This window comes from Podarcis erhardii (assembly GCF_964252035.2).
Source record: "Podarcis erhardii genome assembly, chromosome: 1".
NCBI lineage: Eukaryota > Metazoa > Chordata > Lepidosauria > Squamata > Lacertidae > Podarcis > Podarcis erhardii.
The window spans coordinates 96842702-96868685 of NC_138497.1; the positions used below are offsets into that span (position 1 = coordinate 96842702).

At 38.8% G+C, this 25984-nt stretch overlaps 1 protein-coding gene across 3 annotated transcripts in view; it reads right to left on the bottom strand.

Annotated features, from left to right (window-relative positions):
• The window catches only part of DPP10 (dipeptidyl peptidase like 10), a 586236-nt gene that overhangs the window by 123122 nt on the left and 437130 nt on the right, over nucleotides 1-25984 (bottom strand). For all 3 annotated transcript variants that reach the window (XM_081871497.1, XM_081871496.1, XM_081871498.1), the window contains one exon: nucleotides 3881-3975. In XM_081871497.1, the coding sequence (XP_081727623.1) occupies nucleotides 3881-3975 (95 nt within the window). The remainder of the gene's footprint in view (nucleotides 1-3880; nucleotides 3976-25984) is intronic.

Genomic DNA, 25984 nt, shown 5'->3' on the forward strand with positions numbered 1-25984 from the left:
GGTGTGAGATACGTGTTGTTGAACTGACTAGGAAAAGTGACCACAGTGCTATCAAATTCAACTTACACGTAAGGAAGTCCAACCATTACATTTTACTTTAAATGTCCCCAAAAATGAGGGGACTGGTAAAAAGGAAGATGAAAGTCAAAATGAGGAAAGTCAAATATCTCCGGAATATTTGGCATTATTCAAAAGCACATTAACACCAGCTCAGCTAGAATGTATAATGCAAATCAGGAAATACATCAATGAGAGTGTCTGTATAGTTAATAATCATAATCAAGGAAGCTATTACAGGCAAGAAGGCTTCCTTCAGAAAATGGAAATCTTGTCAAATGAGGAGAACAAATAGGAACACAAACTGGGAAATGGGACACTGTTGTTTTTATATTGTGGGAAATCTATTGTGATATCTTTTTTCTTTAGTATTTATAGGGCACAACTGGAAATGGTTTTCTGGGGTTTTTGAATGGCTTGTCATCACCATTCAAATAGTGGAAGGAGATTTACCTGGGACATAAAAATGCACATGTGTGCATTAGGGAAAGCTGCATATAAACATAGGTATATTAGGATAAATTCACACTAAGAGCTGGTGAATTTTCTTGAGAACTAAAAATAATAATCACAAACTGATGTGGCAATGTGGAGACCTGTACTTAAGACAGGAAAAATTAGAAGAAGAGAGAAACCCAAAGTGACAGATTCCACCCACCCCTGTTGGGTGCACGTCCTGAACTACTGTAAATATGTTTTATATGACAATGCAAAGGGTTGGACTAAATGATCCTTGTGGTCCCTTCCAACTCCACAATTCTATGATGCTAAGACTTTGTTGTATCCACTAATAACCTACTTGAAAACAAAATTATTTATTTAAAATATTTGTATTGCACCACTTAATCACAAGGATTCTTTAGACATTATAAATATATGTTTTAATATCCTAAACGTTGTTTTAAAAATTAGGAATAAAAATCCATAACAAAACTGAACAGATAACACAACCAGCACATTCATTTTATCAGCAGCACCAATCAAATTCATTAAAAGTTAAGAGAAAGATAATTATTTTCAGTTGTCTTCTAAAATTCATCAAAGCCTGAATGACACGGTCAATGGAGAGAGTTTCAGAAGCAACAAGAACTAGAAGGCCCTGTGTTGTATCATCACCAACCTAACTACAGAGTGATGACTTCTGCTTAGGACTACCAAAGGCCAGGCTTCTGTGGGAGCAGGTGCTCCTTCAGGTAGCCACAACCCAAATCCAGCACTTTGAATTATCTGAGGAAACTAACTGGTAGTCAGCATAGTTCTTTACAGGTGGCATGTGTTCCACACTAAAAGAAGAGCTAGCATCCTTGGTAATAACGTTTTTCACATCTTGTTTGCAGACAAATGGAAGACAGATCCAAGTAAGGAAGACCCACATTAAGCAGACTGCAATAATATAACCAGTTATCAGGTCATGTTTGATAGTGGCTAGGCCATTCCATCTCCCCCACCACCCTCGGAATAGCATAGCTTATAAAGCAGCCAAAGCTTATAAAAATCACATCACTATCTTCAAGTGCAATATAAGCAGAAAACCTAGCAGTTTTATTCAGAGAAAGGACAGAAATAATCAATTAATGCTATAATCATGGAAAACCAGTGTCTACATGTCCATAATCTGCTCTGCTCTACATATCTAGAATTGCCTGGAAAGAAGGTGAAGATGTTCCACAAGTATGGTGAGCAGTTCCGCCATGTCACATTGCTAACCATCTGTACAATTAAGCTTCAGGAGTTTGAAATGAAGGCGGGGAGGAGGGCTTCCGGGTTAGCGCGAACGGGTAATGGCGGATTCCCTCCGAGCTCCGGAGGGAATCGGCTCTACTGAAGACGGGTCTTGCCGCCGCGGCGACGCGGAGACCCTCAGAAACCGCAGGCGCTGAAGCCTGCGGACTTGGTGACTCGGCGGGCACCTTAAGCGCCCCCGACCCACGAAGAGCCTTTTTAAAGGCTTTGGAGAGGGTATGGAGGGTGGCGTGGTGCTGTGAGTAGACCGCTACTTCAGTGGAGTGAAGCCGCGAGCCATGACCGAAGAGCGCTGACTTTTTCCTTTGATATTTGGACTAAAAATAACAACCCGTGAGGAATACGGAAATTGGACTCAAAAGGTAAATTTTCTTTAAATTCGGTAAGACCGGGGGGAAGCGTAAAAAGGAAGTCCGCCCCCCCCCCCCCCGTTCTGTAGATAAGCTAAAGCAAGGATTAGCCAACTAAAGCCGGGAGAAAAAGTTGTTCCTTTTTTGGAAGAAAATTACTATCTTCGCGATTGGACAGTACAATTGAGTTTGCTGGAGGATTAGAACTGGTTTAAATTAAAGTGTAACCCCCCGGGATCCGGGTGCGATCTGTGAAAGAGCCTGTTGGAAAGATACGGACTTTGACAGCTGTCAAGCTAGCTGTCAAAGTTGGGAATTAAAAGGAAACGTTGTTTTTGGTGATTCTGCTGGTTGGACTTTTTTCAGATTTGGATTTAAACAGCTGAGAGTAAAGAAAAACAAGTTATATTTTGGTTTACTGGATTGAAATTTTAAGGGCATCAACTAAATAGATTCCCCCTAGAGGGGAGTTTTGGAACATTGTAAGAAATGGCTGCCAGTGGAAAATTACTAGCAGAACTGTCCAGAACATTTTATCTCCTGGGAAAGTTCCAGGAGCAGTGCAACATCTTAACAACAAAAGTAACAGAAATGAATGACATAGTAAATAACTCTGTGGGAACAGGAAAAGACTTGACAGAAGTTTTTGACTTTGAACAAATAACCCTTGGAGTTGAAACAGAAACAGCTGCAGCTGAGGAAACAAAGTTCGAAAAATCCCAAGAGACATATCAAGATATGCTGGAAATTAAAGAGGAAGCTACAAGGTTGCAGAAGTTGAAGCTGAGCCAGAGGCCTGGAAGCATAAATTTGATTGAGATGGAAATGGGAGCTTTTGGGACATATAGATCTAAAAGATTTAAGAAACAAAATTTGAGCCCCATTTCTAAATACAGAGGCCTGCTCGGAAGAAAAATGGACTTTATTGGGATAGAGCTTCTTCGAGAGTTGGCGTTGAAAATAATGGACTACCAAATAAAGGACTACCAAAAAGACTGGCAGAGAGAAACTGAAAGACATTTAAAAGCCTCTGGTGTTTGGGACCCAGGCTGAGAAACGGATGTATTTATAGATACTGTTTTGGGGATCAAAACCAGGAAAGGGAGGGTGAGATTTGGGAATCCGAAAGGTGATATAATCTGTTAGATCTTGTTTATATGTTTATTTCTTTTTTGTAAATTTTATGGAATGTGGAAAATCGTGGAAGAGAAATTTGGGCCGACTTTAGGAAAAAGGTTTAAGATTAAGTTAGAATTGGGTGTTTGTTAAATTAAATAGTTATAAGGTATTAACGATAAATTGGGGAATGAAAGAAAGAAGAAAAAGGAAATTAAATAGTATGGTTTAACAAAATTATTAAGTTAAGGTTGTGAAATAAGTTATAAGAACTTGCTGAATGGATAGTAAAGAAATTATAATACAGAAGGGAGAGGTGGAGGAGGTCGAGGAAATAAGGTTTAGGAGAATTTTTTTTGAAATTATACATGTTTGTATGTTCTTGTTTGTTTATGTGTTGTTTTGTCTTTAATTTGTGTTGGAAAACCAATAAAAATTATATTAAAAAAAAAATGAAATGAAGGCGGGGAGGGGGAGAAAAAAAGAAGCTGTATTGGTATGCATTTAAGATATGTGGTTCTTTGCCAAACATAGTATAGTAATTTTACTAGGTCTGTGACTGTATAACAGAACTTGTTGTTGCCATAGTAATCGTAAAAAGAGTTAATACTTACAAAAGTTGCATTTTCCAGCAATAACGTACTTGTATTTGTTTCTACATTCAGTTTAACAACATGCCCATGTCTGCTTTTATACACCACTTCTGTATCTGTTAATAGAAAAACACATTAAGGATCAGCAAAGGCAAAACATTTCACGCAATAGCTTCTTAGTTAATGGACCTATTCAACGAAGAAAAGGCATCACTGACCATCCAATACGTTAAAATGTGCTTAGGTTGAAGTAATGAATTCATTAGTAGCATCTAATTTTGTTGATTTGTCCAGAGATAATTGGAATGCTCAGTGCTTCTAGTCTTTCTGACCTTGCTAATGGAGGTGGTTTCATCAAATCAGTATAGCCACATCCTACTCCTTTGTGTAAAACAAGTTCAATTGTACTGTGTAAAAAAAGCAGCAACATTGGCCATATGGTCTTAACCCTTGAACCCTTATTTGGTTAAATGGCTGTTAATCAAGAATGAATTCCGATTGCACTTGCATGAGAAAATGGTTACGTAACCAAAACATTTACAAGAACATCCAATTTAATTGCTTTTATTTGTTTGTTTGTTTGTTTGACTGTATTTATAACCCACCTTTTTCTCCCAGTGGTGCAGCAATAAAACTGCTAGTACATTTGCAAAGCAGGGTCCAGTATGGTTTCAAATTAGATGGGGGCCGTAGATTCCTGCATTTCAAGGTATTGGACTAGATGAGCCTTGAGTTCCCTTCCAGCTCTACGATTCTATGATTCTCCAAGGAGTTCAAGGTGGCATACATGGTTCCCATCCTCCTCATTTAATACCTATAACAACCTTGAGAAGTAGGTTAGGCTGGGAGGCAGAAACTAGTCCAAGGCCAGTCAGTGAGCTTCATGGCCAAGTGGGATTTTGAAACCTGGCTTCCCAACACTTTAACCATTATGCCACACTGATTTTCAATCCATCTTTCTATCCATCTTTTTTTAAAATTAAAATAAAAACACTGAAGCATGAGAAAACTTTTACTGTGGTTTTATCATTCAACCTAAACAAAGCCACCTTAGCATATTTCATAAATAGTGGTTTAGTGCTTTTTAAAATCCTTGCGCTGCTGGTAAAACCTCAGTGCCTAGGGCTTGCTGATTGCATGGTCGGCGGTTCGAATCCCCGCGGCGGGGTAAGCTCCCATCTTTCGGTCCCAGCTCCTGCCCACCTAGCAGTTCGAAAGCAGTCTTAAGTGCAAGTAGATAAATAGGTATCGCTTTATAGGTATTGCGGGAAGGTAAACGGCGTTTCCGTGTGCTGCACTGGTGCTGGCTCGCCAGAGCAGCTTCGTCACGCTGGCCACGTGACCCAGAAGTGTCTCTGGACAGCGCTGGCCCCCGGCCTCTTAAGTGAGATGGGCGCACAACCCTAGAGTCGGACACAACTGGCCCGTACGGGCAGGGGTACCTTTACCTTTACCTTTTTTACATACCATGGAAATGAAACAGTGCAGAAGGAAGAAATTTACAGAAAAAGTACAATGATGTAACATTTTCTTGAGCAGAAACATAATACACAAAACCTCTGTTAATGTATATTAATTGTTGCCACATGTTCTGGCCACATGCTGTGTATTTTTCTGTCTCTCTTCATTCAAAACCCATGTATTCTGTGAAGTCTAGTTGTTCTGGTCCTTGTACCTGATGGCCTGCAACCAAGCCTAAGCAATTGCAACTGGAACATTTGCTAATTGCTTCCCTGTTCAATTCAGCCTCCACTGCCTTCCTACGTTACTTTCTCTCTGTCAAATTATAGATCATAAGCTCCTTTGTGTGGTGACCTGCCATTTTGTACTCTGAAAAGATATGCAGCTGATATGTTTGCACATTAGAATCAGATGAATAGGAAAGGGTAGGTCCATTGCTTATTTCAAGAAACTTTTATAGTATTTCAAGAAACTACTTTGTAGTTGTCATTTCCCCTTATGTTTGAATAGAAAGTTTTAGAGGAGAAAAATGGAATGACACAAAAAGTCAATTCTTTTTCATTGTCGAAAGTATGATGTTTGCAAACAATGAAGATGTCTGCTGAAGAGTCATACAGAGACCCTGGTGTCACAGTCACCTCGGTATAAAGCAGAAAACCTCATTGCAGTGAGTGTGAACAGATAAAAATCCTTGAAGTTTTGGAGATACTAAAATAAAGCTGTGCATATACATAAGTACTAAGCAAGTGCTGAGAGTAAGTATAGTAATCATGAACAATCACTATTAATGTCTATTAAAGTGTCAATCCAATGAATGACATTTTGTGTGATAAAGAACACTTCCTAGACAGAATAATTCAACGAAGCATTTTATGGCCACTTGACAAAATGATGGATTAAAAAAAAAATCTACAGAGCAACTATGGGCATTTTTTCTTCAATAAGAGGGGGAAGTAAGGGAAGTGGGCAAGGGTAGCCAGAAATGATACTTGGCAAGTATTTAAACACTTACGGATACTTTCCTTTCCTTTTTGTTTCAAAGAGGCTGTCTCCTTTTTCATAGGCATAATACTTGTAATACTGGTACTGTACAGCCTTCTGCCTCTGCTGCTGCAACCCAGTGATGATTTCTGGCAATGGGATAAACACCCTTGGTGGCAACTCATTTGCATCAAGTAGCTAGCTCTCTCCGAGCCCCATCCAAGCATGCTTTAAGCCAAAACACAGGAAACATGTGGACATCTAAGTAACATTGGCTCCTAGGCTGGAACTCCAGCTATCCTTCAGATGCCAGCCTCTTCCTCTGTTCCTGGTTTCCAAAAGGCTTCCCTGATCCTCTCCTTAGCCTATTCCTAAGTCTCTTGCTATTCCACTCTAACTGAAGAGCTCCAGCAGGTACTTTCCCTGACCAGTATTTACACCAGCCAAGCTTTTACACCCAAACGTAAACCTTGGATGAAATTTCATCCTCTTATTGGTCTATAATTATGAGCCAATAAGAAGAGGATTTCAGCATTGCATTCTTCTGATCTTTCCCTCTGACTCTCCAGAGCAGATTTCAGAGCGGTGCACGGAAAGGGGGAGAGCCCTGTTGCACTAGCGAAAACCCTTGCACTGGCTTCTGCTAGTGCAATGGGTTAGTTAGTTGAATCTGGGTTATGATGTCCACTAACTGGCCAGCTAAAGCTGACCACCCCTTTGATTCTAAACATAAAGCCAGAGATCTTCCCATTTGTTGAATTATAGATAAATTATGCTGAGGAACAGTGCAACTGAAACAATAAACATGAAGGGTGACTAATATTGGCTTAGGCCCTACAAATATTTGGATTCTTTCTGATTCAAATGCAAACCTATTTTGAAATAACATTTAAAAATAAATAGCCCTTTAGTTAGATGGGAAAAGAGACCTGTCTAACAGTGAGCAGCATAGCGTGACTGGCAAGAATCATGTTTAAAAGCATGGGCATTCTATGCCCATGCACTGACTTGAAAAGCTTACGTGAGAAGTTTCATCTAAATATGAGCTGATTTGTGATGGTTTTACAGAGTATGAATCATAATGCAAAGCATTATAGACAGCTGTGGGGAGAATGAAAAGCTGACCTTATAAATATAAACCAGATGTAATTTACAAAGACAGTACAGCATAATAAAGATTTTAACAACATGCACCAATCTTCAATGTACTGTAATGAATATGTATATATAGTGTATCATTGCATCATAGCACACAGTGTGTTTGCATGTGTGCAAGCATTGATTAAATTGACAGGAGGTTGGTTTAAGCTCAGTTAGCACAGTGCAATGATTGCTGAAGCCTGACTTAGCCACACATCTCCACAGGTTGCATGGTTGCCGAAGCCCCACACCAAAGAATTTGCCACAGTTTCCCTGCCACAGCTTCATTGGCTTATATGATGTGGATAAACCTTTAGCATCACAATTTTAAGACTAAGTATTACCATAAGAACATAAGGAAGAGATGTGACTTGCCAAGAAAATGTACAGCCTTCAGACAGGTAAAATGAAACATTTGTTTACTGGACTGCATATAAATTAATGAAGGAATACACTGTCTGTAAGATGTAGTAATGGTCACTACCCAAGACTGATTTTAAAATGATTTGATTGATTAATGTTACCAACGATAACGTTCAGATGCAGTAGTACCAGAACCTGATTTTGGGCTCCTCAACACAAACTAGGGGCAGGGGTAGCCAATATTGTACCCTCCAGATGTTGCTAGATTAAAATGTTAGGATTGCTTTATAATGAAAAGAGGATAACAAATTTAATAAATGAAGAAAATGAAACCCCCATTATTCCTTCCTATAGGTCATATTGGCTGGGGCTCATGGGAATTGTAGTTCAGCAACTTCTGATGGGCACTGTGTTGGCTACCCATGCTAAGAAGATCATTATCATCAGGCCCTACCTGTGAATTTCAAAGAGGCAATTGCCTGGCTGCTGCTAAAGACAGAATACTGGGCTGCATCAGGCCACTTGGCCTGATTCAAAAAGACAGTTCTCAGAAAATCAGCAATGATTTGTTTTCTCAACTAGAAAATTGAGGGTTTCTTTATGGATGCTGTGCTTTTCTACCTGAGGTCCTGCTCATTTTGCGCAGCTCAGGCTTATAGGGGAACTTGTGAAGAAATGACAGTTTGGTGACAGTATGACAAATGAGGGTCACCACCTCTAAAATTGTGTTCACTGTTAATGATAAACATCAGGATGCACAGGGCTACTGTATGTCTAGCCTCCTAGGTACCACTGCTCAGAAGGCTTCTATCCAAAATCAAAAACAATATGCAACAAAATGAAAAGGAATCAATCTTTCCAATCTTTTTGTTCTCTCAGGTATAGAAGTCCATAATATACAAAACAAAAACAATACATTTTCAGTAGGGAATATTGTGGGCTAGCTTATCTCCTGAGTTACATCTGTATGGCTGAAGAGAATAGGACTGCACTGGAAAAGACAGTTATATAAACATATAACTATGACAGTTTGTTGTAAAATTATCTGAAAGCACTACAAAAGTACCTATCCTAGGTCACAGCCCACCTTGCTATAAATAGCTCAAAGTATTGAAAAATGCCTCAAAGATCTTAATACCTGGGCAGGTTTGTGCAGAAAGAGATAATCCTTGAGGTACTTTTAGTCCTAAATTCTTAAAGTTAAAACCAACACTTTAAACTGAGCCTATAAATTGACTGGGAGCCAATGAAGCTGCTTCAAGACTTGGAAATGCTTTCCATATGCCCAGGCCTAGTTAGTAACCCTAGCTGTCACGTTTCGTATTAACTATAGTTTCTAATTTTATACAGTTCTTCAAGGGCATCCCTATGGAAAGCACTTTACAGTAGTCCTGAAGGGATATTACCAGAGTGAGAATCACTGTGGCTAGACCATCTGTGTCACCAAACCACTAGTTACAGTCAGGTCTAAAACCACCCCCAACCTATGAACCTGGTCCTTAAGGGGCAATACAACCCCATGCAGAACAGGCTACACAGCATCTCCCAAAACATACAAACCACCTACCAATAGCATCTCCGTCTTATCGAGATTGAGCTTCAGCTTACTGGCCCTCATCCAATCCATTACTGATCTCAGACATCGGTTCAGCACTTCGACAGCATCACCTGAATTTGATGAAAAGGAGAAATAGAGTTGAGTGTCATCAGCAAACTGATGACACCACACCCCAAATCCCCAGATGACCCCATTCAGCAGTGGCAAGTAGAAGTTGAACAGCATGGGAGACAGAATATAGCTCTGAAGAAGCCTATAGCATAGCTGTCTTGGGACAGAGCAGTAGTCCCCCAGCATTGCTTCTGGAACCGACTATCTAGGAATGAAAGGAACCAAAGGAACCAATGAAGCACAGTGCCCCCAGTTCCAACCTCAGGTAACAAGTCCATAAGGATACAATGACTAAAGATATGTATCAAAAGCATCCAAGAAAACTAAGAGAATTAAAAGAAGCACATTTGTCTTGCCTTTCTCCCAACATCCATCAGTGTGACTAATGCTATTTCAGTGCCAAAACTGAGCTGGACACTTGGCTGAAATGGATCTAGATCATCCATGTCATCCAAAAGTGTTTTTAGCAACCATTCACTCAGACAACTTGCCCCCAAAGAGTATCTTTGCAATTGGCTCATAGTTGGAATAGTTTTCATGGTCAAAAGACGCTTTGATAAGGAGAGGCCTTATGACTGTCTCTTTGAAAGTGGCCAGGGCCATTCTGATCAAAAAGACTCAGAAATAAACTGAATTTAGCATTATTATTTATATAATTTATGTGGGGAAAAATAAAGTTTTAATACCTTTGATGAACATGTTCAAAAAAGCTTTTAACTCTGTCATTTGCCTATTATATAAGCAGATGTAAAAATGTCCCTGAAAAATAGGTAATACTTATTATAGCTTTTAAAACCCCCCACTAATTTTAGGGTTCCTGTACAGACAGCAACAACCAACAAACATCAGCTTGAAGGCTCAACACTCCTTTCTTTCTGAAACACACCAAAAAACCACCAAATCTTTTAAAAGGCAAGATTTTAAATTTCATTACTGAAGACAGCAAAACAGAGACACCCAAAAGTACACTTCTGGAATCCGAAGTTTCCAATTTATATTTAGTGCCTTCATAGAAAACACTATGCTTGCTCATTCACAGCTCATGCACATTTGGTCTTGTCAAATGGTACACACATAATCTATCCCAAAAACTAAATAGGTGAGAATGTAGCTCAAGTGATGTGCTCTGCCATTCACAAAAAAATGATTATGACTTGTGATTTTTATGCCTTATTTGACAACCTCTTTCTTTTTCTAAAGACTTAAAAGGTTGTTTCACAGCATGGGAAAATGTGTAGTGATGTGACACGAATTATTTTGCCAAGAATAATCATGTATTCTGGACAAAGGGGGGGGGGGAAGACTCACGGTACCATTATGTGAACCTGTCATATGAGTGTGGCTGCATTTGTTAGTGAATGCATCAGTAAGCAGTGCCAACCAGGATCACAACAGCATTACTTTTCCCAAGTTCAGATGTTATCTGGAGAGCATCTTAGAAATCAGCAGAAATTCCAACACTGGCTTATCTGTGACCATGAAGTGCCTTAGTATACCTATTTTTTTTCTAACTATAGCCTGCTGTACAATGAGCTATTCTAATGCTATGTTGCCATCCAGGATGCCACAGGAAATAATATTTGGAATTAGGTTTATTGTACGGATTGCCCAAAGCACAAGGACAATCTCCATGCCACACATTTCTGGTCACTGCTATCTCTAATATAGCAACAGTCCATCTGCTCAGGTAATTCAGATTGTATGCAACACTTATACATTATGGACACTGCTTGGCACATCCATAAGTCTTTCTTAAAACATCCTATGTGACAGACATAATATCTTTGTTGTATTTGATAATAAAGTTATCAATGGTATGTGGTGTGTAGATGTTTTAAAGGATATTGGCTATAACGATCACCTCTCTTATGACTCACTGAATGGGATTTGTGTTTGTGCTTTTATTTCACCAGCTGAGTTTTGCAGGGGTGGGAGGAACAACGCTCAGATCCATTCCTGTTTGTTAACTGTCTAATAAAGCAACAGTTCTGCAGAAGTCTGCTGGGGTGAATAGTTAACAGGGAGGTGTGAAATCATCTGAGTAGATGCACAAAGCACCCATGTAAGAATACCACATGGGGTCAAGAGTTGGGCCTATTCCACACTGGTATCTGAGCAGCGTGGTTATGGCAGTAAGAGTGCCTTTAAGTTGCTGCTTCCAGGCAGCATGGCCAGCAAGAGGAGGAAGCAGAAGCAAGGCATTGACGTTTATAGCATTGCTTGTGGTATAGATGCAAAAGATGAAAGATTCCATACTATTTCTGTTTCTGCATGTGGTTGGAGAAGAAGCCGGGGAGGTTTTCAAGAGTTCCCAACCTTTTACTGAGAGGCGGGCAAGCAGAATACCACAATTGTTACTGTGCTCCAAAAAAGAACGTGACAAGTACTTAACCAGAGCTGGAACAGAAGAGGAAAATAATTGATCCCCATGTTACATAATTAAAGCTGCTTTACAAACTTGTGATTTGGAGGCATGGGTGACTCACTCATTAGATATTGTATTATTTATGGTATTAGATCAGACCAGATGAGGGCTGGCAGGCTGACAGGCTGTTGTCATTTATGGAGCTGAAGAAGAAGAGGCATAGCAGTTGCAAGCTCTTGGAGCTGCAGAGAGGAAAACACATGCAGTGCTCAAGAGAAAAAGAAAGTTATAGGAATACAAAAAGTAAGGAAGTTTCCTGCAAACTCCAGCACAAACGGAAAGAGCAGACCCAGGAATTGCCAGGCGCATGGAGCTGTTTGTTTTTCTGCTGAGGAAAACATCACTTTGCAAGACTGTGCAGGGCTAAGCAAACAACTGAGCTTCAGGATATGGACCTGAATGCTCTGTTTGTAGATACTGTATTTGTAAGCCAGAGAGCGGAGCAGAAGGCATCTACTGACTCCTGGCATGCTAAGGTTATTGTTCTGGAAAGCCCAGTTCTTTCAAGCTTGGCACTGGCGCAAAAGCTAGGACTCTTCCAGAGGACATAGATTAATTATTGCAAATAAAGGTGCAAAACAAAACAAAAAAACCCCTCCCAATAGTTGTCACTTTGATTTTGTTTAGGGGTGCCAATAATCATATCCAGAGGTGTGTTTACAGCTCTATGCGAGAAAGGTGCACTTGAGGAAGATACTACATTCTTGATTACTGCTAAAGGAGATCCATCACTCCAGGGTTATGCTGAATGTGTGATGCGACTTGGCCAGGCATGTGCATGAAATCTCATGTCAGTGACCCACAATTAAAGATGATTTCTTTGCTGCATATTTTGATGTATTTGCAGGGCTGGAATGCTTTCGGTAAAAAAAAACCAACAGTCTACCTCCAGAACATTCATAGAAAAATGTGAATACTGCAAAGACTTCTGTTACTCAGAGACCAATGGAAATATTCACTTTGATGCTCCTATTTAGATACTAATTAATTCCAGGAAATGTTACTTTGAGCATCATCCAGCACACACGTTCCGCAGGTGGTTGGATTTACATTGCTTGGCAAACAATTCCACCTTTATTCTTTCAGAACACTTTAGAAAGATGACAGCTCTCTAGTGGAAAAATTATATTGTGATGTCTGATGACAGCTTATTACCTGTATTCATTGTCATTTAATGTCCCTTCTAACTAGGCCTGTCCTTAACAAGACTGCCTTTTGTGTAAGAGTTAATGCCTGATAGGAAGTTTCTTTCATATAACTTTCAGTCCCCACTTTGTGCAGCCAGGAAGCTATTCTACACTATTCTTTTCCAAGATGCTCCAATCAAGGGGTCGCTGTGAGAGTCAGACTTGTTTAGCTTCCGTGAGACCTCTCCCGCCCCCCATTACCCTGCCTTTACACTGTGTTTGTTATTTTCTTTGGGACTAGTCAGGAAGCAAAAAGCCAGTGTCGACTGAGGATAAAACTTTCTGAACAGGATTCAACTAATGAGTTCTATCAACAGAAGTCACAAAGAAGGACTTAACCTTTGTAAGGGGACTTTCCCCTCTTCCTCTCATGCATCACACTGCTCAAAAACATGTCCTTCCCAACAGTGGAGAGCAGCATCTCCCACACAGGAGAAGCACTGTCTCTTTATGCAGTTAGTTCTTGGCTGGCAATGGCTCTTCCCCACCCACACTCCACCAATTACCACTGTTGCCCAAACATGCATGAGCACTTTTGCCTTTCTGGATCACAACCTAGACACATTTTCAGGATGGATATAATATATCCATAAACTGTTTTACTTGAATGATAGGGCATCCCTCTCTTCCTGTTCCCATCTCTAGCTCTCTACTGAACTACCTTCAAGTCTAAACTTATTTAAGTAGAGTTGATTCCTATAATTCTGAATATCACCCCCTGCACACTCACATAGCTCCCTTAGAAACCAATACATATTTTGACTAGCAGCAGCAGGAAGTTGGCCATCATCACTCAGGGAGAGCAATAAAAGGCAAGAATTGAACTCCACCATGATGAAATATTTCCACAACTGAACTATGCCATTAAATCATCAGAAGGATATTAAGGTCTGTCAAGAGCTATTTTGAGTAGCACTGTATAGCTTCCATTCCTGATATACTATACATCTTTCCCAGTTGCAAGAGGAATTCTGAATTCCTTTATCATCTGATAGCAAGAAGTGCCTTAGGACAACTTTTTTTTTAATGACGCATTGTGCAAAAAGATTTCCAGCTTGTTCCCTAACACCTGGCAGTAGAGTCAGAAGAATAAAAGGAAATCAAATTGCTCTTACATTTCTTATTCTTATTCTTTTCTAAACTTCTTTACTAAATATCATAAAAAGTGATTTTCACTGTTGCTCTGAAGTTGATGCACTACGATGGAATAAGTACGGTAACTCTACGATTTCCCTCTTCAATAGGGAGAAGCTGGAATCATATGTTCTAGAGCTGTGGATCAGATTCATCTGAATACCAAGCTGAACTGTATCAATTAATCAAGATTCAGGATCTCTCTAAAGCAGCTCATAGCAAAACAGGAGCCTGATGAGGATGGGGAGGGAGAGCTCTTTTGTGACTGACAAGTCTAGCTTCGAATCAGAAGGGCTGATTTAAGAAGGCTCTCCAATTACATTGCCTTGATGGAGGGATGCTGTGGTAATGTACAGTGCTCTTTGTATCTCTGCTAGTGCTGCTTGCTTGAAAAGTGCTTGACCTTCATGTCATGCTGCTTCTGGAGTTGTTTCCTCCTGCCCCATTTATCATAAATCCCTACCCTTCTATGACACATAATATTTTCATAGTGAAATACCCTAATTGCCTGCAAAACTACAGTGAGGGAAGTTAATCCCTGTTAAAAGAAATGTAAACACAAGAGTATGTTAAAATGTCACTGGTGAAAACAAAAGTAAGCAATTTGTTCTATACTTATAAAACCATACCACATTTTATTAACATCCTTTTATTAATCAACATATGAAAACTAAAGATTTTTTCCCCGCATGGAATACTGTACGCCACCTATTTTAACTTTATATTTCGCTCTTCTTCTTCTTCTTCTTCTTCTTCTTCTTCTTCTTCTTCTTCTACTTCTATCTTGAGTGCCTAATAAAGGGCTTTGTTTTAATTGTGTCCCTTCCATGGAAGGCAATGGATGCTGAAGATGATTTGTATTTTTGAAAAATCTGCCACTTAGTATTCCCAAATCCAACTACAAATGGCAAGCCCAGACATAATAGACATGTTTAGCAATGCTAATGTTGTTGATATTATAATGTTTCATTGTGTACCCTCAGGCCTTGGGATTGGACAACTACTGTATAAATCTAAATATTTATATTTTTATATAAAAGTAAACAAATCCATCTTCAAGATGCACCTTTCCAACTTATTCCCCATATGCATTAATGTTAAAATATTAAGACATCATGAATCTGTGTTTTTCTGGAGATTAACACACCTCATTTTACCTTAGATTCCTAGGACTCTGAATATGTTTTTAAAACAATGTAGTGTCCTTCATAACAAATGAAGTCACGTTGATTTCAGTGGGGTATAATGAAGCATTCAAATTGTACTGGATTGTAATATAGTTTGATTATAATAAATCTTGAGGTACTGAGGAAATTTTAGGAAGCAAAATTAATACAGCTGCCTGTTTTAAACTCCAGTCAAACCTGATACAGAGTACCAGGTGTAGCACAGTTTCAGCACACAACCTTTGAAGAGACCAATTAACTTACAATATTCTGTAACACACTGTAATTTGCTTGTAAACCAGAGCTGAATGCAGATAGTACAACTGTCTTGGGAACAGGATAAAGAGCCCCCTGTTAGTTTGACCCAATTAAATCAAATGTTTGCACTCTGTGATATCTCCAATTATAATGTATTTTCACACTATCTCCATTAATACATCATGAATTCTTGTAACTACTATACTAGTAGCAATAATTGCCAATGCTAAAGATTTACTATGCTATAGATCCCAATCTTTATAGATTTATATTGATCACGAAAGGTATGATGATGTTCCACGATAAACATACCACTGTGGGTAACATATTTTGTTAACCTTTAGTTGAAATACTCACAAAGTAAACTAGTGTTTTAATGGCGTGTCCCACTCCAGACCTATGAAACCTGAATGTTCTTCTGCTATTCAGCTGATATGATGCTATCTACACACTATTTATTCAGTAAGTTGCACAAACATTGATCATGTCACGCTACTCTAAACAGATACAACATATTATTGAAATAACACAGCAGACAGAAAATTTCAAATAGAAATTTGCTGTGTTTTTTTTTTTTAAATCCTCAATCCAATTCATAGTTGTAGAATTGTATTACTGAGGTTTTACAAAACAAACAGTACTGCTTAAAAAATTAAAACTTAAGCATTCCTCTGTTTTAAATTTTCTGTGTTGTGTGGATTTATATGAATCATGTCCTTAAGGGCGATAGGGGAGAAAGGAAGCAGTACTACTAAGAGTTTACCCCAGACACTCCTTTGAGTTTACCCCACAAATGACAATCTGCTCCAAATAAATAGACTTCCTTCCTTGGAAGTCAGCTACAGTTAAGGCAATGTTTTTGTTCTTCATGGGTGGATCTAGCTGATCAAACAGTCTGGCTCCTCCAATAAGCTGCTGTTCCCTAACTTCAAAAGAACCGTGATGGTACTGTGTGCCTGCATGCACCTTATTGTATTGCCTACTGCAAATTTTTCATTCATAGCATTTGCCATGGTGAGGAACTATATGGAAATCAAACCATTCACTGCACAAAATCAACACACCAAGAAACAAGAGAAGCTCTTAGATGCTGGAGTGATGGGACTATATAAAACACTTGCAAGCAACAGTAAAGAGAATTGAGTGTAATAGAAAATATACTCCACAAACAAAAGGATGATTGGTCTAGTAGCCAGCTCCCATAGTTCACATAAGTTGAGTATGCAGTTAACAGAAGCCTTATTCAGGCATGTACCCTTTTCAAGTGGGGACTGCCAAATGCATAAACTAGCCAGTGGGAGCATACGACACTAGCTTTGCTCCTTTGATGATATTGTGCTCCACAGCAGTACTCTCAAGCCAACACTTCATGCCACATATGAATGATTACCTCTGCATCCGTATTTAGTAGGATTCCCAGTACAACCAACATTTACACATGCACAGCTAATTACTGCATTTTGTATACAAGAACAAGATCTAGAGTACATAAAAAGTTTCTCCCACACTTCTTATAGTTTTTTTGGGGGGGGGAGTTGATAAATGATTGAAAATAGAGTTTTGACTGTAGCCTCACTGAAACTATGGAGTTACAACATGAAACTAATGCTGAAGGGATCTCCATATCAAATCTGAAGTGTTTCAACATGGCCTTTTCTAGCCTTGCACTGAATTTAACTGTGTTAGTTTCAATATGAATAATTTTTGAACTGTACCATATAACATGCCCTTGACAAGGTTTGTCTTTAAAGACTCCATTCCAGTCTTCTTAATATGCCATGAATGACATGGCTGGTGAGTCTCCTCATTACACAAGGCCATCTGAACAAAGTTAATACACTTGTCTCATTCTAAACTGCTCAGTAAATTTCTTAAACACACTGGGTGGAATCCAACTGAGCTCACTCTACTTACAAAAAGCACCCAAAAGCAAAACAGGGAGAGAAGATTTTTGTTGAAAATCCATCATCTTCCCTGCAGCTCCCCAATTTGCCTCAAAACATATTCTGGAGGATTGCAGGAACCTCCAGGGCAAATTGTATGTGGGCAGCTGCAGGGGTTGAGTGGGGAGAGAAATTGGCAAAAAATGTTTCCATTCCCACTGGTGGAATCTATTAATTACAGCATTACAGCTATAATGTAGTTGTATAGGATACAACAGCTTACCAAAAGAAGAAAAACAGATGGCTTGGAAATTAAATATGTCTCAACCCCCCTAAGCATACTCAGTAGTTACCACAGACAACAATACAAAATACAGACAAAATTACAATATCTAGCTGATCTCTGGTATTTTGGGGGTATATAATCTGGAACCTTATAACAAACTACAGTATTTAGTCAAGCTAGTTTAGTGCCTGGTTTATAGAGAGAGGCATTTGCATAATGTTGTTCATTATATATAGCACAGTAATTTTTCTCAGAAGGGCCTGGAATGGATTCTCTTTTTTCATGACACACATAGTAGATATATAGATAGAACTTTATCCACGGGTACAAGAAAAACGAGCATAGCTGTGAGAATAAGAGCAATGTTGCCACTGTAATGTACCAATTTGATTCCTGTCTTCATTTCTATAAAGCAAAAAGATAAAAGGAATGAATGTACATAAATTCTAGAAAGTGATATCTACCTTCTTTCATGATGCAGGGCTATAATCAAGTGATTATAGTTGCCATTAAGCAGAATAGTCAAAGAGTACAAATGGCAAAATTGTGTTTGAGCACATAAAGTGTGGGTATGAACCCTTCTAGGAACAGTTTCTTGACACATCTTTAGAACATATATAGCATACATTCTCAGTTTTGTAGTACTCTGTATAGGTAAGTGTTCCAATTTCCAAATGTATAAATAATAGTATGACACAGTGATCCCATTTTTGCGCTTGGCAAAAATCATTCTGACTACACTGAAGAAAACACCTAAATGGATAAAAAGTTGTACAAACCCTTATGTTTGCAAAGCCCAGGTCATTTTCAAGGGTGTGACTTCTGTTTACAAGAGCTTTAAAGATTTGCAATGGTCTACTGGTGGGCCACAGTCCACCTTGCAGATAAGCTGTATTAATAACATATGTATATAGGGTTCATATTTACCCTACATGGACTCATGTCTTGATATTGGTGTTGGGGCAAATGTCATTTCTTTTCCTTGCAGTTCAAAAGCTTTAGTTAGTAGACATATTTGTACAGTGGTACCTCGGGTTACAGACGCTTCAGGTTACAGATGCTTCAGGTTACAGACTCCGCTAAACCAGAAATAGTACCTTGGGTTAAGAACTTTGCTTCAGGATGAGAACAGAAATTGTGTGGTGGCAGCGCGGCAGCAGCAGCGGGAGGCCCCATTAGCTAAAGTGGTACCTCAGGTTAAGAACAGTTTCAGGTTAAGAACAGACCTCCAGAACGAATTAAGTTCTTAAGCCGAGGTACCACTGTATTGCCTTGCTGTAAATGAGTGGTTATCTCCAGTGCTTTTTTCTAGAAAAACAGGTGCTGGTACTCACCATGAAGTTGTTACAGTAAGTGGCACATTTTATCAGCAACAAAAAACAGGTGACAGTACTGCGTGCCCTTGAGTACCCCCTGGGGAAAAAGCAGGCGTAGTGGTAGTCAAAAAGGTGCTATCCAGATGTTGTAGACTACAGCTTCAACCAGCATGGCCAATGGTCAGGGATTATGGGAGTTGTAGTCCAAAACACCTGGAGTCCAGCACATTGGCTGCTGCTGCTCTAAAGGGACAAATTACAAAAATAATAAACTCGAAGATTAAATTGTCAAATTGTTTTGTGACTCTGAAAAAAAATGCTTGAAACAGCAATATTCCAATTTGTTCATCCTATATGCTAGCTGTTTCTCACAAGGCTTGCAAATATATATTGTCTTGTAGTTTAAACTAAACAGTGCCATTTCTAGCAAATGAATAAAAGAGAAAGGTGGTAGTGGCAAGAGGAGTAAAATAAAAACTAAACATACAACCCAGTGAATTGGAAGTGAGGAGTGACATTTGAAAGGTGTGAGCCGCTAGGAGAGGAAGAGAAACAATTAAACTTTCAGTTTCCCCAAATGCCAAACATTCACTTTCAGCAGGAGTTTGTGACTTTCTGTCACACTCGATTTTCCATTCTTGGTTAAAGCAAGATCTAGAGAAGTAAGAACAAATAAGAAAAACAAAATAAACCCCAAGAGCAGAGATGTTAGAAAAGATGAATTCTTATCAGTAAGTAGGATAATGCATTAGAGATAGAGATACATTTGTTTTATTTTGTAATAAAATTTATTTATCACTTTATAATCAAAGGAATCTCAAAGCAATGTACAGAAACAGAAATCAAATCCAACAGAAAAGAATTTCAGAACAAAGTAGAGGTCAAGCTCCATACAAAATTTTATCAAAACCATGTACAACTTAAGAGATACAAAAAAAAAGCCAAAAGTGAATGTTTAATTGAGTATTATTGAATATTTACTACTGAAAGAATAGGAAATTCTCAGCTCTACTTCTGTAGGTTTTTTAAAAAAACAACAACACAAAAACTTTTTTAATACACCAATTTGGAATATGGGGAGCAGCCATCTATTTTACATACCCATGATCTCTTGGAGGATGGCATGTCATCATATACCATCCTTCCCAGAGATACCTGCTGTCACTTTTTGAACAAGGGCATCCCAGTTTCTAACATGCTTGCAGTAGCAGCTACCGGCATGGAAAATATTTTCAAAGATTTCTAAAGGCAGTCCTGCTTTCAGACTACTATGCAGAACTGTGATTGTTTCTGTCCTCCCAATTTTGCTGAAGTTAAAAACAAAACAAAAAAAATCACTGGGAAACAGGGCATAACAGACCAAGAAAAGATCAATGTTTAAAGTGATACTGACTAGAACTGATCCATTCATCCCTAGATTTAATACGGAATTAGTTTATGTAATTTGCCAATGGAGTTTTGAAGTGGCAGAGTTCTAGGAGGACTATCAACAGTACTACAATCTCATTGGAATTCAGCTGTAGTTTATCTGTCCTCATCCAGCTTCTCACTACCTCCAGGCAGTGTTCTAGCACATCTACGGCCTCACCTGATTCAGATATAATGGGATGGCCACTGGGTGCTGTCCAGTAGGCATGACTGGGCCTTCTTGGTGGCAGCTCCTTATCTAAGAAATGTCTGAGGTATGTCTCCCTCCCTCATTATTAACATTCAAGAGGGATTTTTAAATAATCATGTTCACCCAGGCATTTGATGGCTGAACTTTACTGCTCCTGACAACTTCAATATGATCAACTGTGAGCGCATGCTACTGTTTTAAAATGTTCATAATGGGTTGTATTCAACTACCTTTTATGAAGAGTAGACCCACTGAAATTAATGGACACAAGTTCATCATAACCATAAATTTCAATGAGTCTACTCTGAATAAAAAATAGTTCAAAACAATCATTGTTTCTAAATGTTTTTAAATGTTTTAATTTTAAAATCTTTTAAATATGCTTTTGTTTTTATGTTATTTGTATTTACTGATTTGTTGTTGGCTGCCCTGGGTTCCTTTGGAAGGAAGGGCAAAATAGAAATTATGGGTGGATTTCAATGTAGCACTAAGGAGATTGTTCCATCAGCACAAGCAAGTTTAGGAGGTCTAAACTTCCTAAACTCATATGTGGTCAGTGCATCACTGGCTTCCATAAAAAACCAGTTCATTATTTTTTCACATTTTCAGTGACCGAATGCTACCAGTGGAATATGATTTAGAATTCTGCATGTAACCCAAAGGCAATTTTCATTGGTAGGGAAGCACATCTAATAAAAAAAAGAACAAGAGCACAACTCCAGAGAGAAAATTATGATAAACTTCACAGAATCTTCATAGAGGAATATATTTTTTTATGAATCCAGCCCCAAAGTTCCAAAATTCCAATTACTACAATCATCTTTAAATCAGATTTACTTGTACTTGCAATTTCTGTTTCCCCCTCTTTTTTCCTTTCCGGAAAGTAGCAGAGGCCACCATAGCTTTTACAATATGAATTACAACACAGATTATGAGCTAGTGAAATGTGGATTACTGCAGCTGAGGATCTAATCAAGACGATCATTTAGAAGAATCTAATAACCTAATAATTAGACTCCACAGTGTTCCAGACCTTGCCAGAACATAGGATGCATGGAAGGTCACAGATTTTGGCTGAGATTTTGGTGCTGCCAATTCAAAGAAAAAGAAAAAGAAAAAAAAAGAGTGCTTTTAAGTATCTGGCCTCCTGCCCTCATGAATCTTCATTCGTCAAATTATTGGCAGCATTCCCTGACTTATTCAGTTTCTTTTTTTTCACTGGCTCTCAGTTTTCATTGCTTCCCACTTCACAGTTTGCTATAATTATTGCACTGAGGACATCAATAATTTCAATAGAATTTTTCCTCCATTACTTTACTTTTAGTTACAGAAGGTACAAACCTCAGCCAAGGAGGTCCACTTAAAATGTCCATACATAATGTGTACAGCATCCACATTTTTAGAAACATTTAAAACCTGCAAGCTACTGCTGCCACAGTCCTCTTTAATTTACAGGATGGCTGGCTCCATGTTAGCTAGGGTGAGGTTGTGGGAACACTGAAGAGGAGGAGGAGGAGTTAAGTAGCTGCTAGGAAAGCATCCAAATATGCCTTATCATTTCCTGATCAAATTGAAATTGACAGAGAATACTTGGCTAGCTGCCTAGTAGCTTCCCTGTGATGGTCTCCACTTCCTCACTCTCTTCCTAGAATACAGTGCTTTAGAGCATGGAGCCAGCTGCCTACTATGATGCAACAGCTATAGCTGAGGGGATGTTAACCAGTAATTTACATAAGTAGCTGCTCTGTGCAGCCAAATCTAGTAGGCAAGGAGCCCTTGTGCAGTTGCAAGCACTGAACAAGTGATGCAATTTACTCCAATGAAGACATAAGAAATGAATGCTGCATCTAACCAATAACTATATTTCTTTTAGCAATTTTAGTGCCTCACCTTAAAACTCTTCATAAGGGTGACTCAGCATTGGTTTTTAAAATTAAGATTCCTTCACCTTTTATGTATAGAAAATCTCTATATTTCATCATCTATATTGTACAGCTCCATTTTTTAAAAAAGCATAAAGCAATATGCATTCTTATCTTAGGCATGGGGATGGAAGTCTCTGGCCTGTGGGATGGAAGAAATCTTCAGAGCCTCCTAATATAGCATGTATTCATTTTTTCTTGGCCATATTAAAGGGCAGTTAGGCTTTATAATAAAACTTCTCACATAATTCCAAGGGTTATTTTTTAACTTAAAAAATAAAATAAAATCATGATTAATCTTTCTCTTTTGCTAATAAGTACCGTAACTCCTAATTTCCTTCACTTTATAAAGAGCATTTGTATTTTGGTGATCTAGTCATTGAGATCTTGTACATTTTATGCCTTTGTATAAAGAGAATTGTTCCTCTGTATTTGCTTCTAGCAAGTCCAATGGTGTCTCAATACCACTCTTTCATTTCATTACACAGAAGTTGTTATCTTCTGGGGAAGGGCCCAAAGCTTGAAAAATCCTGCTTTTAAAAGTTGCCATTCTAGCTTCACCTTCATCTGAGTTTTTTGCAGTCTCCTTGTAATGATGAGACATAGCCTTGTTTGAGAAATGATGATGGAAGGAAAATGATTCAGCTGTAACCTCTGTGGGTGAATGATCTCAACAGCCAGTGCTAATAACCCTAGATATTGAAGTATTTTATTGCTTTTAAGTTCGGCATAAATTACAAAATAGTATACAAGTTAATAAAGAAACACGATTACCACTTTATTTATGCTTCACTTCTTATTTTCAATGATTCTATGCTAAATTCTATGCTAAATGAAATCTCGTAAACAGTAAAGTAATATCCAGCAAGACTTGAATGCAGCATTTTTCCATTTGAAGTGTGCAAAAGAAATGCCTTTTAAAAGGTAGGACATTTTGGTAATGTGCAAGTGCCATTTAAAGCAACATCTAGATTGCCCCTTTTCTAAATAAGCTACAAGTTTTATACTTATAGGAAGAGGAATATAATGCAGGCATCAAAATGTGGGCAACCTGCATGTACCGTAGTTGTTATTGTCAGAATCACTGTAACATTTGTATTTTCTCCAGTGCTTTTTTTGGGGGGGTGGGGGGGTACGCAGGGGTACGCATGCCTCTAAAGTACAATTTGTTAATCTAAGTTTGGCCTCATTGAGGGGCAATATTTCAGTATAAGTAGGAAAATGAGAGTACAGTGGTCCCTCGTGTTAATAACTTAATTAATTCTGGAAGACTGTTCTTAACCTAAAACTGTTCTTAACTTGAGGTACCGCTTTAGCTAATGGGGCCTCCCGCCACTGCCGCACCGCCGGAGCACGATTTCTGTTCTAATCCTGAAGCAAAGTTCTTAACCCGAGGTACTATTTCTGGGTTAGCGGAGTCTGAAACCTGAAGCGTATGTAACCCGAGGTACCACTGTACCTCTAAATATTTTTTTAAAGAAAAAAAAGCCCTAAATTTCCTCCTTCCTCCAAAGATGCATGGGGTTTAGACGCTTATATGTTCAAAACAACCCTGTGAGGGGGATTCAGCTTAGAAACAGCTACTCAGAAGAATTCATATATAGCTTTGAGGAAGGATTTGGATCAAAGTCTCCTCAGGCCAAGGCCAAGATTCCAACTAAACTCCAGTGCTTGAGACATAACAGTTGGAATTACAGTAGTACCTCTGGTTACGAACTTAATTCATTCCTGAGGTCCGTTTTTAACCTGAGGTACCACTTTAGCTAATGGGGCCTCCTGCTGCTGCTGTGCTGCCGCGGCGAGATTTCTGTTTGCATCCTGAGGTAAAATTCTTAACCCAAGGTACTACTTCCGGGTTAGCGGAGTCTATAACCCGAGGTAGTATGGAAGAAATCTGCATAAACTCTTGGGCCATCCTTCTCGTCTCTTTTCTGTAAGGAACAACCCATGTGGTTCCTGGATGAAAAATAAATCAATGCACATAAGTGTCGTTTCTGCTGGCTTGTGTAAAAGGAGCCAACAGGGGCAAGTTAGCAGGAAAAGTAGGGATTAATCTGAGTGATCTAAAAGGAACAGGAACTAAGAGGAACTAACTAAAAGGAACTAAAAGGAACAGAAAATTCAGTGCCTAGCTATGTTGGTAGTATGTACGGTACTTTACTTTCCTACTAGGACAGAGATCACTTCTAAAATTACAAAGCACCTCCCGTTTAGAAAATTTCTTCCTCCATGGTGCCTCTCACAGCCAGAATGTCAGCAGCATACTATTAGGGAAAAGCAGAACACAATCTTTTTCACTTCAAAATATTCTTTTCAGTAGAGCTGATTTTAAAGGGTGAATGCTTTTCAGTGTATAGAAATTTACCAGCTGATATAATAAAACCATGCACTCAAGTTTTAGCACTGTGCAGATATTGTATTAATTTATGGGAGGGGAACAGGATTGACCTCATTACAAAAGTAAAGTGGCAGCACTCGCCCATCAAATATCGGATAGTCTTTTGGGTACCTATTAAATACCTTTCTATTCCAACAAACCCTTTAAAACAGAGATTTTCCTTCTTGGCTTAAATATTGTATTTGCACAGATTTTTATTGTAGAAATAACTTGCATTGTCAAGTTTTCAAACAAGTCTCAAAGAACCTTCACACATACACCTGCATGGACAACATACACCTGCATGGAGTCTCCTTCTTTGGAGGTCTTTAAGGAGAGGCTTGACAACCATATGTCAGGAGTGCTCTGATGGTGTTTCCTGCTTGGCAGGGGGTTGGACTCGATGGCCCTTGTGGTCTCTTCCAACTCTATGATTCTATGATTCTATGATTCCATTCTATAACCCTTTCCACACATTCAGGAATCCTGAAAAACCAGGATTCCTCATCACATGCAAAGAACCAGTGACATGCGCAGCTGTCCACAAGAGGCTCTTCCAGGCCTTATAAATAATAGGAGGCTGTGCATATGTGATCCTACTCTCCCTCTCCATGTATTCATATAATTGTCTGAAAAGAGATCTTGCTGAACAGTGACATTTATTTTCCTCCGTTACAGCAAAGTGCACCTCACCTCTTTTAAAAGCCTTTTTTTTTTTTTGTAATTGGCACATAGTTTCACCAAAGCCCCGTTGTTTTTAATGGAGCTTGTTTCCAAGTAGTTGTTTTTTTACATCTATGAGATTTAAAACCTAATACTGTGCTCTATAAAATTGGCAAGGCAAGGTGAAATTCAGTGCACACACTGTCAAATGCCATTTACGGCTTTGCATGGTGTTTCCACACTGTCTCTTTAAGGCTTGTTGAATATACGTTGTTG